A 17,328-nucleotide genomic window follows, 5' to 3' on the forward strand; every position below is an offset into this window, starting at 1 on the left:
AGAAACATTTGGTTTGTTTCTTTGTCAATTACAAAATAATTGGATAATTGAGAACGTCTTTTAAGGTTTTCACTGACACATCTATTCTGAAGAAGTGTTTTAATTCTTTTATTCTATCCTGTTTCGAGTATTGTTTTCCTTTCTGGGTCTTCAACTGTCGAATTTCATTTTGGTTTGTTGGACAAGAACTTACGTTCTATTAAATTTTGTATTCTCTGATCTAGATATTAAGCTCGGATACCGTTGTTCCGTAATTCTTTATGTATGTTGCCAAAGATTTTTCATAACTCTGACCATACTAGGCATGCAGTTAAGCCATCTCCATCATAAGTATCAATACTACACAGTATTGTAGAAGTTTTATTCCCGCTATGACCAAGTTGTGTAATGGTCTCCCTCATCAGGCAGTTGGATCGGTAGATCTTCAAAAGTTCAAAACTTAAAGTGAATGTTTTTATGTTGAACAGCTGACGTAAGTCTATCTTTATAGTATACATGTGAAAGATCTATTTTTATTTTGCTACTGTTCTTAAAATATTTTTTATTAACTGTCCATTACTTCTTTTGTAGTTTATATATTTTATTTCCTTCCTTCATTGGGAGTCCTTGGGCTTATAGCATCCTGCTTTTCCAACTAGGGTTGTAGCTTCGCTACTAAAGATATATATATATATATATATATATATATATATATATATATATATATATATATATATATATATATATATATATATATATATATATATATATGTATGTATATATATACATACATACATAGAGTATATAATATTTACATGTGTGTATGTATGTATCCACACACAAATGTTGATTCAATATCAGTTCCCTTCCTAATGGATGCATCAAAGATGGAATCCTTAGCAAATATCATCCTCAACTTTAACTGCTTCACATGCCTTGGGTCGTTATCAGTGCACATGCCAATAATAATGTTAACTACCCCACCGCCCAAGTAAACTTACTGGTTGCTTGTCCAAAATCTTTGAATGGGTCTCATAAAATACTAAGCACTCCATAGTAGAGGGAAATAGTTTTAGGTAGCAGAACATTGTTTTTCATTTTGTAAGATATGATTTCAAGTTGGTGTATAATCATAGTAGCGTTTGTAGTTGGACCTTGGTTTATTAAGGTAAGGGATTCAAGTGCATATTGTGCTTAATCAGTTTACCCTACTTTCATCTTGGCTCGTATTATGTGCTTGGTTCTCCGAAAGGTAACTTTTCGTATATTTTGAATGCAAAAGAAACTTGATTCATAGAAGTTGTGGAAGAGGATGGTACCTACCTTCTTACTGATTTTTTTTTTCTTTTTTTTCAAGATCATTCTCAAACAGTTTATAAATGTAGTCATACATTTTACATGTTACCATCTCTTATTATAACTTAGGAATTTAATAGGTGAACAAATATGATGTAAAATATTGAAACAAATTTCTTTTGTAGAAATTTTCAAAATTTAATGGTCACATTTGGAGAGATTTCCTTCAACATTTGACTAGGATCGTAACCGAAAAGCTTGAAATCGTCTTTGTAAATATCGACAATTTTTTGCAGAGTTTTAGTATCTAGTGTCGCATAATATTTTTTTAAAACTTTGCTTGTGTTCTCTTTGCCCACATTCTGCCTGAGGTTAATTTTGGCCATGTCTACACCCTTGTCTATGCCCGTCACCCTGGAAGAAAAGATAGTAGTTTTGCAATGATGTATTTCTACAATGGGTTAATTTATATTGTATAAATAATCTAGAGTGAAAAGGCCTCCCAAATGACAGATGAATAAGTTCTAAGGGCTAAAGCAATGGCAAGCAATTTCTTTCATTCCAGTGGCATGATTGGAAAGAGAGAGGATAAAATTCTTATTGGTATATAGATCACCAGGTGGTTGCAAGAATTTGCCTAAGATCAGAGACAGTTGCAACTCTGTGCTATGGTTGCCTAAGATCAGAGGAAGTAGGAACTCTGTACTATGGTTGCCGAAGATCAGAGACAGTAGGAACTCTGTACTATGGTTGCCTAAGATCAGAGAAAGTAGGAACTCTGTACTATGGTTGCCTAAGATCAGAGACAATACGAACTTTGTACTATAGTTGCCTAAAATCAAAGAAAGTAGGAACTCTGTACTATAGTTACCTAAGTTCAGAGACAGGAACCTGTACTATAGTTACCTAAGTTCAGAGACAGGAACTCTGTACTATGGTTACCTAAGATCCAAAACAGTCGTAACTCTGTACTATGGTTGCCTAAGATCAGAGACAGTAAGAACTCTGTATTATGGTTACCTAAGATCAGAGACAGTATGAACTCTGTGCTATGGTTACCTAAGATGCAAAATAGTTTTAACTCTGTACTATGGTTGCCTAAGATCAGAGACAGTAAGAACTCTGTATTATGGTTACCTAAGATCAGAGACAGTAGGAACTCTGTGCTATGGTTACTTAAGATCCAAAACAGTCGTAACTCTGTACTATGGTTGCCTAAGATCAGAGACAGTAAGAACTCTGTATTATGGTTACCTAAGATCAGAGACAGTAGGAACTCTGTGCTATGGTTACCTAAGATGCAAAATAGTTTTAACTCTGTACTATGGTTGCCTAAGATCAGAGATAGTAGGAACTCTGTGCTATGGTTACCTAAGATCCAAAATAGTTGTAACTCTGTACTATGGTTGCCTAAGATCAGAGATAGTAGGAACTCTGTGCTATGGTTACTTAAGATCCAAAATAGTTGTAGCTGTACTATGGTTGCCTAAGATCAGAGATAGTAGGAACTCTGTGCTATGGTTACTCAAGATCCAAAATAGTTGTAACTCTGTACTATGGTTGCCTAAGATCAGAGACAGTAGGAAGGTTTATGTATTATAGCGTAGTGACTTGTTCAAGAATAGAATATGAGACAGTAGTGAAAGTGCTGGAAATTCAGAAATTGGTGGAAAATAGGTTAGTGTGTCTGGAAGAACCGACAGATACTCAGCTAGGGAACGTATAGTTTGTCCATTAATGAAAGACTAAATCTGTCAGTCTACATGGGTCAAAGGCTATGTATTTCTTAATCCTAAGACTAGGTAAGAGTGAAAGTGGCCAAAAAAAAGCTGTTATTATTTGTATCTGGTACAGGAATGGTAAAACGACAATAGAAAAGACAGTTTCCAAATAACCTAACTTAACTGGATGAAAATGGGTATCCCATCGAATTGACTTTATTCATACATAATCCAAGCTTTCACTCACCTTATAATGTATTTTATATCTTCCGAAAAAGTTTCTAAATGGGCGATATGTGTATAGTTGTATTTACAGACCCCACACTGAAATCCAATTGGTAACCAGTGAGGGTCGAAGTTGCGTGGGTTTTGAGAGGCCAAATATCTGGCGAATTCCTCGAATGTTGGGATGATATACAAAGTCTTGTTTGGATACGCCACGTCTCTCTGTCTGGAAAGTTAAGTTATCATCAATATCATTAACTGGGTTTCTCAATTTTTTGTCCCTTAGCCCAAACTAAATCCAATTGCCGCTTGGCCTAATCTTCTATGGTTTATTGCAAGATCCTTTATAACCAATATTCACAATTCAGGTGTGTCAACCATTTGCAATACCCTCTTAAAGTCATGCTTATGAAGATAAGCTCTAACAAAAATAACAAGGTAACAAGGTCCGTTCTATTATCATAGTGATTGTCCTAAACTTAACTTATTGAGAACAGCATAACAGTTCCAAGAAAACTTGAAAGGAATATAAAGGCCTCAATCAACTAACAAGGAGAAATATTTACTATACTCATTTTTTTTAATGAGTCGCATTTGCACTGACTCGCAGTGGTGCCCTTTTAGCTCGGAGAAGTTTTCTGCTACATGATTGGTTAGAATTAGCTTGTCCAACCAATCAGCGATCAGGAAACTTTTCCGAGCTAAAAGGGCATCCACTTGCTTCCATCTGAGTTATACCCAGCACTCACCGAAGGCCTCTGGTGTAACCCAGAATTAAAGGACCCCAGTGCCTGCGCTGGTAGGACCTATTGTCTGTGTTTTTGATCCGGTTGAGGTATCCTGATAGGAGTCTTGAGAGTGGATCTCTGGCAACGAAGAATCGTAGGAAACGTTTGGAATTCATAGCTTCTTTCAATCGCTGCCGAGTCGGTTGTAGGACAGTGAGTATCCTGACATGGAAGGGGTAGATTTTCCAGCGTTATTTTATATTTTGTATTTTTGAAAGCAAACGTGGATTGATTTCAAGAGCCATTATATATATTATATATATATATATATATATATATATATATATATATATATATATATATATATATATATATATATATATATGTGTGTGTGTGTGTGTGTGTGTGTGTGTGTGTGTTAGTTTATTTCCTATTTTATTCTGGTTTAATTTTCTGATACAAGGAGACTGTAAAGAAGAGGTTCGTTTTATTTATTATTTTTTAGATTTGTTAGAAATTCTTTATTATTCAAGTATATGACATTTGAATATAAAATTTATATATGGAATAAAAAAGAATCGGAAATTCCCATTCCCTGACACCAGTGTACAGGGAATCTAACTAACCTAACAGATCTAACCTAACTTAACCTAACCTGACCTAACCTATCTTAACTTGACCTAACCTAACTTAGCCTAACCTAACTTAACCACTTACACTGGACTACATCGTATATTTTTAGATTGATGTCCTTATGTTAACATAGGATTTTGGGAGAAGCAGGTGGAACCTGATCATGTGGAGACCAATGAACTATTTCGTCAATGTCATTGGAGAAATCCTTGGATACAGGACAATTACTGTAGATGATTCTCCAGTGATCAAATTTTTCTGTTTAATAGCAATCTGTTCCTTTATTGCTATATCAGATTAGAAGTTTGTGGGAGTACAGTAGCTCTTCTCATTACTGTATACCTGGTAGGCCTGTTATAGTCTTAAGTAGGATCTTGTAGCTCTGCCAGTTTTTTGTAACCTGTAGGCTTGTGAGCTTATTAGAAGGCCCTCTAGGCCCGGAAAAGTAGCCTGCTGGGTAGTCTCAAATAGTACAGTGATAGTCTATCATTTTCTTGGTTATACAATAAATGAAACTTGTATGATTATGAGAAAGAAAACTTACTTGTACATCTGGCCACTTTTTAAGATCTCCTCATGGTTATACAGATGAGCCAACAAGTTACTTATAGAAGTGACACCAGACTTCAATACGTGGCAGTAGAGGACTTTATATGCTTGCAGTACGTTACACCTGTTTGGGAAATTTAAAAAAAAAAAAATCATTATTTGACGAATCAGGTAATTTTACAAATCAATCTGTGAACTAAACTGGTTCCTGATGTTAAAAACATATGACATCTCAATGTGAAAGGAGCAACCTTAGAAAACTCTAGATATTTATGTGCTGATGTGCAATCTGAATATTCTTCATCTTCGAAAGTAGACAATGCTTAATAATCAGGAAAAATAGATAGTCCAAGAGCTAAAACCTAGTCTATATACTTAAAAGGTCCATTTTTGTCAAAGTTGAAGATGTAGAATTTTCATAAAAGAAAAAAATTGTTATATTGTATCCTACTATCCTTGATATTAATATTTTTTTTATTGATGAATTATTAACTTTTGTATGTATTGTATTGAGTGATATGTAATACTTTTCAATTCATATTACAGTGCTTCTTTGCGGAAGTGTGTAGAAACATGAAGATGGCTAGTAGTTTGTGGTGAGTACTATTCTTTATTCTCTTTATCTTTATCGCCCGATGTTGATTTGCTGATGTTTAGTGATTAATTATTTATTTTTATTTCTCAATTTCAGTTGTTGTTTTCTTTATATTCTTTCTCATATACACATTCTGTTATTAGGAATCTTTTTGCCCTGTGAAACATGGATATCAGGTGATGATATTTATAATGTTAATGATAATAACAGTAGCGAATTTTATGGTGGCAACTCAGTGTACAGTAGATAACGACAGATTAAAGGATTGTTAAGAAATACAGAGAGACATCAATTTGTTTTTTGGATAGAATTTTGACATCAGGCTTTGTAACAATTAGTGGATGCATTATACATAATTTCGGCTGTCCACAAGATGCTAGACGCAAAGCTACGAATGCCATCTGTGAGGTATCAGAAATGTTGTTTTGTGATTCTATTTTAGGCATAGAGCTACAAGTACCATCTCTGAGGTGTCAGAAAACGTTGCATTTATGGGCTGTCTTTAGTCGTGGGGCTAAGAAAACCATTTGTGAGGTATCAGAAAATGTTGCTTTGAGATTGTATATTTAGACATAGGGCTACAAGTATCATCTCTGAGGTGTCAGAAACATTGCATTTATAAGCTATCTTTAGTCGTGGGGCTATGAATACCTTCTATGAGTTTTCAGAAAAGTTACTTTGTGATTGTATTTTCTGGCATAGGGCTACGAGTATCATTTCTGAGGTGTCAAAAAACATTGCATTTATAGGCTGTCTGTAGGCATGGGGATAAGAAAACCATCTGTGAGGTATCAGAAAATGTTGCTTTGTGATTCTATTTTTAGACATAGGGCTACAAGTACCATCTCTGAGGTGTCAGAAAACATTGCATTTATAAGCTATCTTTAGTCTTGGGGCTATGAATACTTTTTGGGGATTGTCAGAAAAAGTTGCTTTGTGATTGTATTTTTAGACATTGGGCTACGAGTACCATCTTTCTGGTGTCAGAAAACATTGCATTTATAAGCTATCTTTAGTCTTGGGGCTATGAATACCTTTTGGGAATTGTCAGAAAAAGTTGCTTTGTGATTGTATTTTTAGACATAGGGCTACGAGTACCATCTTTCTGGTGTCAGAAAACATTGCATTTATAAGCTATCTTTAGTCTTGGGGCTATGAATACCTTTTGGGAATTGTCAGAAAAAAGTTGCTTTGTGATTGTATTTTTAGACATAGGGCTACGAGTACCATCTTTCTGGTGTCAGAAAACATTGCATTTATAAGCTATCTTTAGTCTTGGGGCTATGAATACCTTTTGGGAATTGTCAGAAAAAGTTGCTTTGTGATTGTATTTTTAGACATTGGGCTACGAGTACCATCTTTCTGGTGTCAGAAAACATTGCATTTATAAGCTATCTTTAGTCTTGGGGCTATGAATACCTTTTGGGAATTGTCAGAAAAAGTTGCTTTGTGATTGTATTTTTAGACATAGGGCTACGAGTACCATCTTTCTGGTGTCAGAAAACATTGCATTTATAAGCTATCTTTAGTCTTGGGGCTATGAATACCTTTTGGGAATTGTCAGAAAAAGTTGCTTTGTGATTGTATTTTTAGACATAGGGCTACGAGTACCATCTTTCTGGTGTCAGAAAACATTGCATTTATAAGCTATCTTTAGTCTTGGGGCTATGAATACCTTTTGGGAATTGTCAGAAAAAGTTGCTTTGTGATTGTATTTTTAGACATTGGGCTACGAGTACCATCTTTCTGGTGTCAGAAAACATTGCATTTATAAGCTATCTTTAGTCTTGGGGCTATGAATACCTTTTGGGAATTGTCAGAAAAAAGTTGCTTTGTGATTGTATTTTTAGACATAGGGCTACGAGTACCATCTTTCTGGTGTCAGAAAACATTGCATTTATAAGCTATCTTTAGTCTTGGGGCTATGAATACCTTTTGGGAATTGTCAGAAAAAGTTGCTTTGTGATTGTATTTTTAGACATAGGGCTACGAGTACCATCTTTCTGGTGTCAGAAAACATTGCATTTATAAGCTATCTTTAGTCTTGGGGCTATGAATACCTTTTGGGAATTGTCAGAAAAAGTTGCTTTGTGATTGTATTTTTAGACATAGGGCTACGAGTACCATCTTTCTGGTGTCAGAAAACATTGCATTTATAAGCTATCTTTAGTCGTGGGGCTATGAATACCTTTTGGGAATTGTCAGAAAAAGTTGCTTTGTGATTGTATTTTTAGACATAGGGCTACGAGTACCATCTTTCTGGTGTCAGAAAACATTGCATTTATAAGCTATCTTTAGTCTTGGGGCTATGAATACCTTTTGGGAATTGTCAGAAAAAGTTGCTTTGTGATTGTATTTTTAGACATAAGGCTACGAGTACCATCTTTCTGGTGTCAGAAAACATTGCATTTATAAGATATCTTAAGTCGTGGGGCTATGAATACCTTTTGGGAATTGTCAGAAAAAAGTTGCTTTGTGATTGTATTTTTAGACATAGGGCTACGAGTACCATCTTTCTGGTGTCAGAAAACATTGCATTTATAAGCTATCTTTAGTCGTGGGGCTATGAATACCTTTTGGGAATTGTCAGAAAAAGTTGCTTTGTGATTGTATTTTTAGACATAGGGCTACGAGTACCATCTTTCTGGTGTCAGAAAACATTGCATTTATAAGCTATCTTTAGTCGTGGGGCTATGAATACCTATTGAGGATTGTCAGAAAAAGTTGCTTTGTGATTGTATTTTTAGACATAGGGCTACGAGTACCTTCTTTCTGGTGTCAGAAAACATTGCATTTATAAGCTATCTTAAGTCGTGGGGCTATGAATACCTTCTGTGAGGTATCAGAAATTGTTGCTTTGTGATTGTATTTTCTGACACATGGCTACGAGTACCATCTCTGAGGTGTCAGAAGACATTGTTGTTAAGCCATCTTTAGGCGTGGGGCTATACCTTCTGTGAGATGTCAGAAAAAGTTGTTCTGTAATTCTATTTTCTGGAATACGGCCACGAGTAAAATCTCCGAGGAGTCAGAAAACGTCCTCGTGGGAGACCCAACTCACTGGACAGGTTAATTTTTTTCCTTTTGATAAATCTACAGAGCATGTCTAACTCATTGGACATTTTAATCTCTTCCCTTTTAATAAATCTACCAAGCATGTCTAACTCATTGGACATGTTAATATCTTCCCTTTTGATAAATCTACCAAGCATGTCTAATGCATTGAACATTTTGATATCTTCCTTTTAATAAATCTACCAAGCATGTCTAACTCATTGGGCATTTTAATATCTTCCCTTTTAATAAATCTACCAAGCATGTCTAATTCATTGGACATGTTTATATCTTCCCTTTTAATAAATCTACCAAGCATGTCTAATTCATTGGACATTTTGATATCTTCCTTTTAATAAATCTACCAAGCATGTCTAATTCATTGGACATTTTGATATCTTCCTTTTAATAAATCTACCAAGCATGTCTAATTCATTGGACATTTTGATATCTTCCTTTTAATAAATCTACCAAGCATGTCTAGCTCATTGGACATTTTAATATCTTCACTTTTAATAAATCTACCAAGCATGTCTAACTTATTGGACATTTTAATATCTTCCCTTTTAATAAATCTACCAAGCATGTTTAATTCATTGAACATGTCATGTAACGAGCCATGTGTTTGGACATCGTTGTCACAGAGATTTCAAATTTGGTTCATATGTGAGTGTATGAAAATCCACGCCAATTAATACATGTTAAGGTCATAGGTCAAGGTTGAGCAAAAGATCGAGAAATAAGCTGTTGGGGTGGAAGTCTGTGCTCTATTGAGTGCTTCTCTAGTTATTATTATTATTATTATTATTATTATTATTATTATTATTATTATTATTATTATTATTATTATTATTATTAGAGTTATATTGATAATACTTCAAAGGCAAAGGGACTTAGCATTGACAAGACTTACCTTTTAACGATTTCAAAAGGCGAATCTTTAAGTACATGTTCCTTCCACTTCGATCTATCCTTGCACTGGCGTAGCAGGAAATTGCGACGTTCAGAGAATCTGTGCTGCGGAAAAGAAAGATGCATAGTAACAAGGTTATTATTTTAGCACCCTCTTAACCTAAATGATGATAATTCTAAGGATGATAATTGAATGATAGAACTCATTTATATTTACTTTGCCAATGCAAAACGTAGTGGAAGGGTTTGCGCATCGCCATGATCAGCAAAGCTGTAATAGTCAGGGCCACCCAAATTAGGTTGATTTGCTGTGAACAATCGGATAGGGATATACGTGAGGTATTTTTCCGGCAGTGGACCAGAAATAGCTGCCTTTGGTATTTTATATATATATATATATATATATATATATATATATATATATATATATATATATATATGCACACACACACATATATATATATATATATATATATATATATATATATATATATATATATATATATATATATATATATATATATAGCGTTCGATCCCAAGTATGGGGTAGAAATTTATTTCTATTTGAACACGATGTTGTGTTGATATTTATCCATATGTATATATATATATGTATATATATATATATATGTATGTATATATATATATATATATATATATATATATATATATATATATATATATATATATACATACACACTGCATATTCTAATCATGATTACATTTAGAATTTATTGAAATCTAATTTAACCTTCTGATGAAAAAAGAGGTACTGGGCTTAGGAATTTACAGCTGTTTCCAGTTCTGATGTTGTAAACGTGTTAAGAGATTTTTCTCGAATCTAAAAAAAAATTCTTTTAGTAACTAATTCTTTGCTTACCTCGATTAGTGACATGTTTAAACCGGTCACAGTGGCTGGACTAGGCTCTTTATATTCCTTTGTATTTTGGAGGGGGAACAATGGCTGGGTTCGTACAACGATCTGAAACATGTATTTTTAGAGATGAAACTTCTGTGACTTATTGTACCACATATATTAATGTTAAGTGGGTTAATACATTTTCTTAATATCACAAAGCATGTATATATACAGGCGACCCCTTAAATACGCGAGAAATTATTTTTAGATTTTTAGATTTTTGAAACTTCTACGGCTATTTGACCACAAATATCTTTATTAATTTGGTAGATAATTTTCTTCATATCACAAAATATATACGTGTACAGGTTACCCCTTAAATACGCATGAAATTAGTTCCACCCTCTGTGTGTATTTTTAGATTTGAAAAATCTATAGCATATTTTACCACAAATATCTTTATTAATTGGGTAGATAATTTTCTTCATATAACAAAATATATACATGTACAGGTGACCCCTTAAATACGCAAAAAATGGGTTTCAATCTCTGCCTATTTTTAGATTTTAAACTTCTACAACTTATTTAACCACATATATTAATAATGATTAGGTAAATCATTTTCTTTTATATCACAAAATATGTATATATATATATATATATATATATATATATATATATATATATGTATATATATATATATATATATATATATATATATATATATATATATATACAGGTGGCCAATTAAATACACGAGAAATGGGTTCCAATCTTATCGCGTATTATTGTAATTGCAAATAATAACAAACTATGCAATTGATTCTCCCATTTAGGTCAGAGAAAACTTAAGACTTTTTCTTTCTCTTTCTAGTTTGAAATATTTGTATAACCTGATTGTTTTCTACTTACTGTTTTCTGAGTGATATCTGTCGTTATGTAGCTGTAGAGGATGAATATAATCACTATTAAATTAGGAAGAAGGGATGTTTGGAGTCTCGGTAATGATGATGTCGGTCTCTTCCAGGTCTTGCACATTGCGATCGGTGGTGGCTCAGCTGTCGGTAGTAGGTAGGAGAATTGTTAATGATATATTTCCTTGCTAACAGAATCCTTTTGAGTGTGACAATTCGAAAATATTTTTCATTAGGTTTTTGGTTTAAAGGGAAATTTAGTTGTGGCGACTTGATTGATAACGTCTCTGCCTGGTGTTCGCCAGATGGGGGTTCTAGTTCCGCTCATACTCGTTAGTTCCTTTACTGTCTGCAACCTTACCATCCTTGTGAGCTAAGGTTGCGGGGAGCCTGTAGGTCTATCTGCTGAGTGATTAGCAGCCATTGCCAGGCCCTCCGTGGTCCTAGCTTGGGTGGAGAGCGGGCTTGGGCGCTGATCATATAGTTTATGGTCACTGTCTCTTGCCTCTTCCACTCATGAGCGGTCTTTTAAACCTTTAAACTTAGATAATGAAACAAATATTTTTCAACTATATAGGGAAATGGTAAAAACAGTAATATTGAAAATATTGAAATAATGATAGTGGCTTATTTGGGATGCTTTTGGGATATGCAATAATGAAATTAAAGAAGATTTAGATAATAGTGAAAACTTTGGACTTAACTCTTACTGAATGAAAAATTAGGAAATTCATAGAGATGATCAAGTTTTTTTTTTTTTTTTTTTTTTGAGAGGTTGGCGAGATAAGTTTATAATTCACATATGCGTGCAGGAAGACAATGAGAGTGTTAGATACGTGGGATGAGAGGCTTATCAGATTGCACTCTTCACAACTTTTTAATTCAGTTGAAACCTTATCCATATTGTCTGTAAGGGGAGATCAAAAGATTGCCGAATTATTATTATTATTATTATTATTATTATTATTATTAATTGCTAAGCTGCAACCCTAGTTGGAAAAGCAGAATGCTATGAGCCCAGGGGCTCCAACAGGGAAAATAGCCCAATGAGGAAAGGAAACAAGGATAAAATAAATATTTTAAGAATATTAAAATAAATATCTCTTATATAAATTATAAAAACCTTAACAAAACATGAGGAAGAGAAATTAGATAGAATAGTGTGCCCTAGTGTACCCTCAAGCAAGAGAATTCTAACCCAAGATAGTGGAAGACCATGGTACAGAGGCTATGACACTACCCAAGACTAGAGAACAAAGGTTTGATTTAGTCATTTGTCCTCACACTCCTCCTGGCACATAGATATCGTCTCTGAAGACTGTTTGTCTCCAGGGGAGTAGTTTGTCTTGTTGGTGGCCAGTCCTTCTCCTAGAAGAGCTGCTTTCCATCGCTAAAGAGTCTCTTCTACTCTTACCAAGAAGAAAGTAGCCACTAAACAATTACAGTGCAGTAGTTAACCCCTTGGGTTATGAAAAGATTTTTCTGGTGTTAAAAAAAAACAGTAGCAATAGAAAATTAGAAAAAAAAATAAAACAATTATATGAGGGTACACATGGGCATACTATTTTATCTCATTTCTCTTCCTCTTGGTTTGTTAAAGGTTTATAGTTATATAGGAGATATTTATTTTAATCTTGTCGCTCTTCTTCAAATATTTTATTTCTCTTTGTTTCCTTTTCTCACTGAGCTATTTTCCCTGTTGGAGCCCCTGGGTTTATAGTATCCCGCTTTTCCCATTAGGGTTGTAGCTTAGCAAGTAATAATAATAATAATAATAATAATAATAATAATAATAATAATAATAATAATAATATTGTTTAGTAAACTTTATGAGTAGATTTTGCATAATCTACGTCTTATACAATTGATAAATGTAACAGACTAGTTGTAGGTGACTGAGTACACTATTCACTGGTTGAGCTTTTTCCCGAATACTTCAAACACATTTTTCCGACACTGATAAAGACCTTAGTCGGCTACGTTGTTTGAGCATAGTGTGCCGCTCTTTGTCTTCTTGTTATCTTTGTCGTTAGAGCTGTTAAGAATTTGCCTTAGAAAAAAAAAAAAAAATCGCGGAATTTCAAAAGTTCAAAGTTGGAGCAAATGCTATTTTGTTGACCAGGCGGACATGAGTCTTTTTATTGTTTATATATGACATATCTGTTTTTGACGTTGTTAATAGTTTATATAGGACATATTGTTTTGACGCTGTTGTTGTTTTAGAATGATATATTGTTCATTTATTCTCATAATTTATTTATTTCCTTATTTCCTTTCCTCACTGGGCTTTTTTTCCCTGTTGGAGCCCTTGGGCTTATAGCATCTTGCTTTTCCAACTTGGGTTGTAGCTTGGCTAATAATAATAATAATAATAATAATAATAATAAGAATAATAATAATTATGATTTTAAAAACGGATACATTGACGTTAAGGAGAGATATTACGGTCACCAACCCGTGAAAGATATTAACAAAGTAGGGTAGAAATTACGGTCGCCTGTATTTTACTGAAATACGGCTGAGAACAGTATAATTTTATGGAGAATTTCCGATTAAAATTATTTTTTTTAACAGTGTAGGCGAATCACACATCAGAACAGGTGTTAGTAACAGCAAGGTCAAATTATATCAAATTTAGAATCGCATTTCAGTGAAGAGGTCAGATCAAATGAACTTATGGAAGAGGTCTAATAATATGAATTACGAACATTGTCATTTAGACGGCACAAATGTACTGCAGCCTTCCACTGTCTTAGGTTAGAGTTTTCTTGCTTGAGGGTACACTCTGGCACACTATTCTATCTAATTTCTCTTCCTCTTCTTTTGTTTAAAGTTTTTATAGTTTCTATGCGAAATATTTATTTTAATGTTGTTAATGTTCTTAAAATATTTTATTTTTCCTCGTTTCCTCTTCTCACTGGGCTAATTTTCCTGTCGGAGTCCCTGGACTTAAAGCATACTGCTTTTCCAACTAGGGTTGTGGTTTAGCAAGTAATAATAATAATAATAATAATAATAATAATAATAATAATAATAATTGTAACTGGGTTTCTGTATAATTTAGATAATAGTTTTGTAGGTAATCCACCTTCAGTCAGTTTGTCCTTTGCTTTCAAAATCTTACATTGGTCACACTCGGATGACACATGAGTTTCTGCTGGCTGGCCCACTCCAACCATATTACGACGACTGCTTGATACCCTTGACAGTGAGGCATTTGTTTACTGAATGCCCCACTTATGTCGCAGAAAGAAATCGATATCTATTTGAGGCTTTTGGTGAGGATGGCAAGTTCATCCTTGCCAAGATCCTTGGACATGATGTGTCGTACAATGCTAGTGGCATTTTTAGATTTATATCAGAAGCAGGTCTTCTTAATGCTATTTAACTTTTATGACATATTTACTTTTCTGGTTTTAATTGAATAGTCTTTTAGTCTTTGTTTTTGAGAAATGATATCGGCGTCAATGACCTTCGATGTCAGCATGCCAGACAATTTCAAATCATTAATTCTTACATTTCACTATTCCTAATGTAAAATTAAAATAAAATATTTTAAAAACATTAACAACATTAAAACATATATTTGATATATAAACTATAAAAGGACATATGTAAGCCTGTTCAACATAAAAACATTTGCCGCGAGTTTGAACTTTTGAAGTTCTACTGATTCAACTACCTGATTAGGAAGATCATTCCACAACTTGGTCACAGCTGGAATGAAACTTCTGGAATACTGTGTAGTATTGAGCCTCGTGATGGTGAAGGCCTGACTATCAGAATTAACTGCATGCCTAGTATTACGAACAGGATGGAACTGTCCAGGAAGATCTGAATGTAAAGGGTGGTCAGAATTATGAAAAATCTTATGCAACATACATATTGAATTAATTGAACGACGGTGCCAAAGATTAATATATAGATCAATAATAAGAAATTTGATAGACCGTAAGTTCCTGTTCAACAAATTGAGATGAAAATAAGCAGCGGAAGTGTTAACATTGCTGTAGTTTTTTAATGCTATCAGAAAATTGATGTATAATTATCGAGTGTTGAAAATGTGATTGATTTGTAATACATTGAGAAATGGATGGAAATTCACGTCACAAGTAATAGTCGAAGTGGAAATGTTATTTATTTCACCGGTCTTGGTCTGGTAGAAATCGTTTTCTGGTAAAGTTGTTATGATCTGCCTTTAATCTTTGTACACGCAAACCTTAGCGGTAAAACCTAGTTAGGCTGCTGGTCGTGTGTGTATGTTTGCGCAACTGTAACTTTACGCAAATATTAAAAAAAAAAAAAAAAAAATGTTCAAGGTTTTGAGATAAGTACTTCAAGATAACAGAATTTTTTTCCAGAGGTGACACTCTATTTAGAGGAATTTGCACTAATGAACACACAGATTACACTTTGAACAAAAACGTATTTTTAATCGGAAATTCTCCATAAAACTATACTGTTCTCAACCGTATTTTATTAAAATATAGGCGACCGTAATTCCTACCATACTTTGGTATGATCTTTTATGGGTTTGTGACCGTGATATCTCTCCTTTACGTCAATATATACGTTTTTAAAACAGTAAGAAAGGCATTTGACTTTTTTCAATACAAATTTTTAACATTGTAGAAGCATTCTAACAATCGCAGGCATTAATACAACACTATAGTCAATTCTTTTTAGTGAGGCAGATTTGCACCGACTCGCAGGGGTGCCCTTTTAGCTCGGAAAAGTTTCCTGATCGCTGATTGGTTGGGCAAGATAATTCTAACCAATCAGATAGCAGGAAACTCTCCATAGCTAAAAGATCGCCGTTCCGAGTCAATGCAAAGGCGCCTCATTAAAAAAAAAAAAATTGAGTATAGACGTTTGTATAAAAACTGATTTTTGCGTATTTGATGCGATTTAGTCTTGCTGATTTGAGTTTATCCAAGAGTGATATATATATATATATATATATATATATATATATATATATATATATATATATATATATATATATATATATATATAGATATATATATACATATATATATATATATATTTATATATATATATATATGTATATATATATATATATATATATATATATATATATATATATATATATATATATATATATATGTATCATATTGGGGGTGGGGGGCGTTGGATTTCTATGGTTAAAGCTTAAATTTATTTAGACGAAGTTAAAATTTCTTCGAAGACAACTTGAGGTTTCCGTCAAAGTCTAGGTTTATCTTGCCATGCAATATTAATAATATTAATGGAGTGGCTTAATATGTTTTATATATATATTTTCCACTGTTTTCACAAACCCCTTTCGGTTGACCTCTGCCTTATGTTCCTTGTCGTGGCCTGATTGGTAACGTCTATGCCTGGTGTATAACAGACGGGGGTTTGAGTCCCGCTCAGTCTCGTTAGTGTCATTAGTGTCTGCAACCTCACCATCCTTGTGAGCTAAGGTTGGTGGGTTTGGGGAAGTCTATAGGTCTATCTGTTGAGTCATCAGCAGCCATTGCCTGGCCCTCTGTGGTCCTAGCTTGGGTGGAGAGGGGTCTTGGGCTTTGATCTTATATGGTTAGTCTCTAGGGCAATATCCTGCATGATACGGCAATGTCACTGTCCCTTGCCTCTGCCATTCATGAGTGGCTTTTAAGTCTTTAATTGGTTAAGACAATAAGTTGATTAAATTCGGTTTTTTGTATTTCTATTAAAGTGATTCATTTACTTATGGTTATCACAAAAAGTGTCACTTTCTATTTATTTTGAAACTTTGATTAAGGATGAAATGGTTGAAAAAAAAAATTGCATTAAAATGATATTACCTGTTTGGTGCGTTGGACTAGTCGAGCTATTT

General features: G+C 33.7%; 1 protein-coding gene across 1 annotated transcript in view; it reads right to left on the minus strand.

The window, feature by feature from the left end:
* Positions 1 to 1,436: 1,436 nt before the first annotated feature.
* Positions 1,437 to 17,328, minus strand: part of LOC137630120 (carbohydrate sulfotransferase 14-like) — a 16,271-nt gene continuing 379 nt past the window's right edge. The window contains exons 1-8 of the mRNA XM_068361586.1: positions 17,297 to 17,328; positions 11,464 to 11,609; positions 10,573 to 10,674; positions 9,694 to 9,797; positions 5,127 to 5,255; positions 3,971 to 4,171; positions 3,244 to 3,447; positions 1,437 to 1,689 (exon numbers count right to left, since the gene is read on the minus strand). The exon at positions 17,297 to 17,328 is cut by the window's right edge and continues 379 nt beyond it. Of these exons, the coding sequence (XP_068217687.1) occupies positions 1,467 to 1,689; positions 3,244 to 3,447; positions 3,971 to 4,171; positions 5,127 to 5,255; positions 9,694 to 9,797; positions 10,573 to 10,674; positions 11,464 to 11,609; positions 17,297 to 17,328 (1,141 nt within the window). The 3' untranslated portion in view covers positions 1,437 to 1,466. The remainder of the gene's footprint in view (positions 1,690 to 3,243; positions 3,448 to 3,970; positions 4,172 to 5,126; positions 5,256 to 9,693; positions 9,798 to 10,572; positions 10,675 to 11,463; positions 11,610 to 17,296) is intronic.

Source organism: Palaemon carinicauda, chromosome 38 (genome assembly GCF_036898095.1).
Source record: "Palaemon carinicauda isolate YSFRI2023 chromosome 38, ASM3689809v2, whole genome shotgun sequence".
In the NCBI taxonomy this organism is placed as follows: Eukaryota; Metazoa; Arthropoda; class Malacostraca; order Decapoda; family Palaemonidae; genus Palaemon; species Palaemon carinicauda.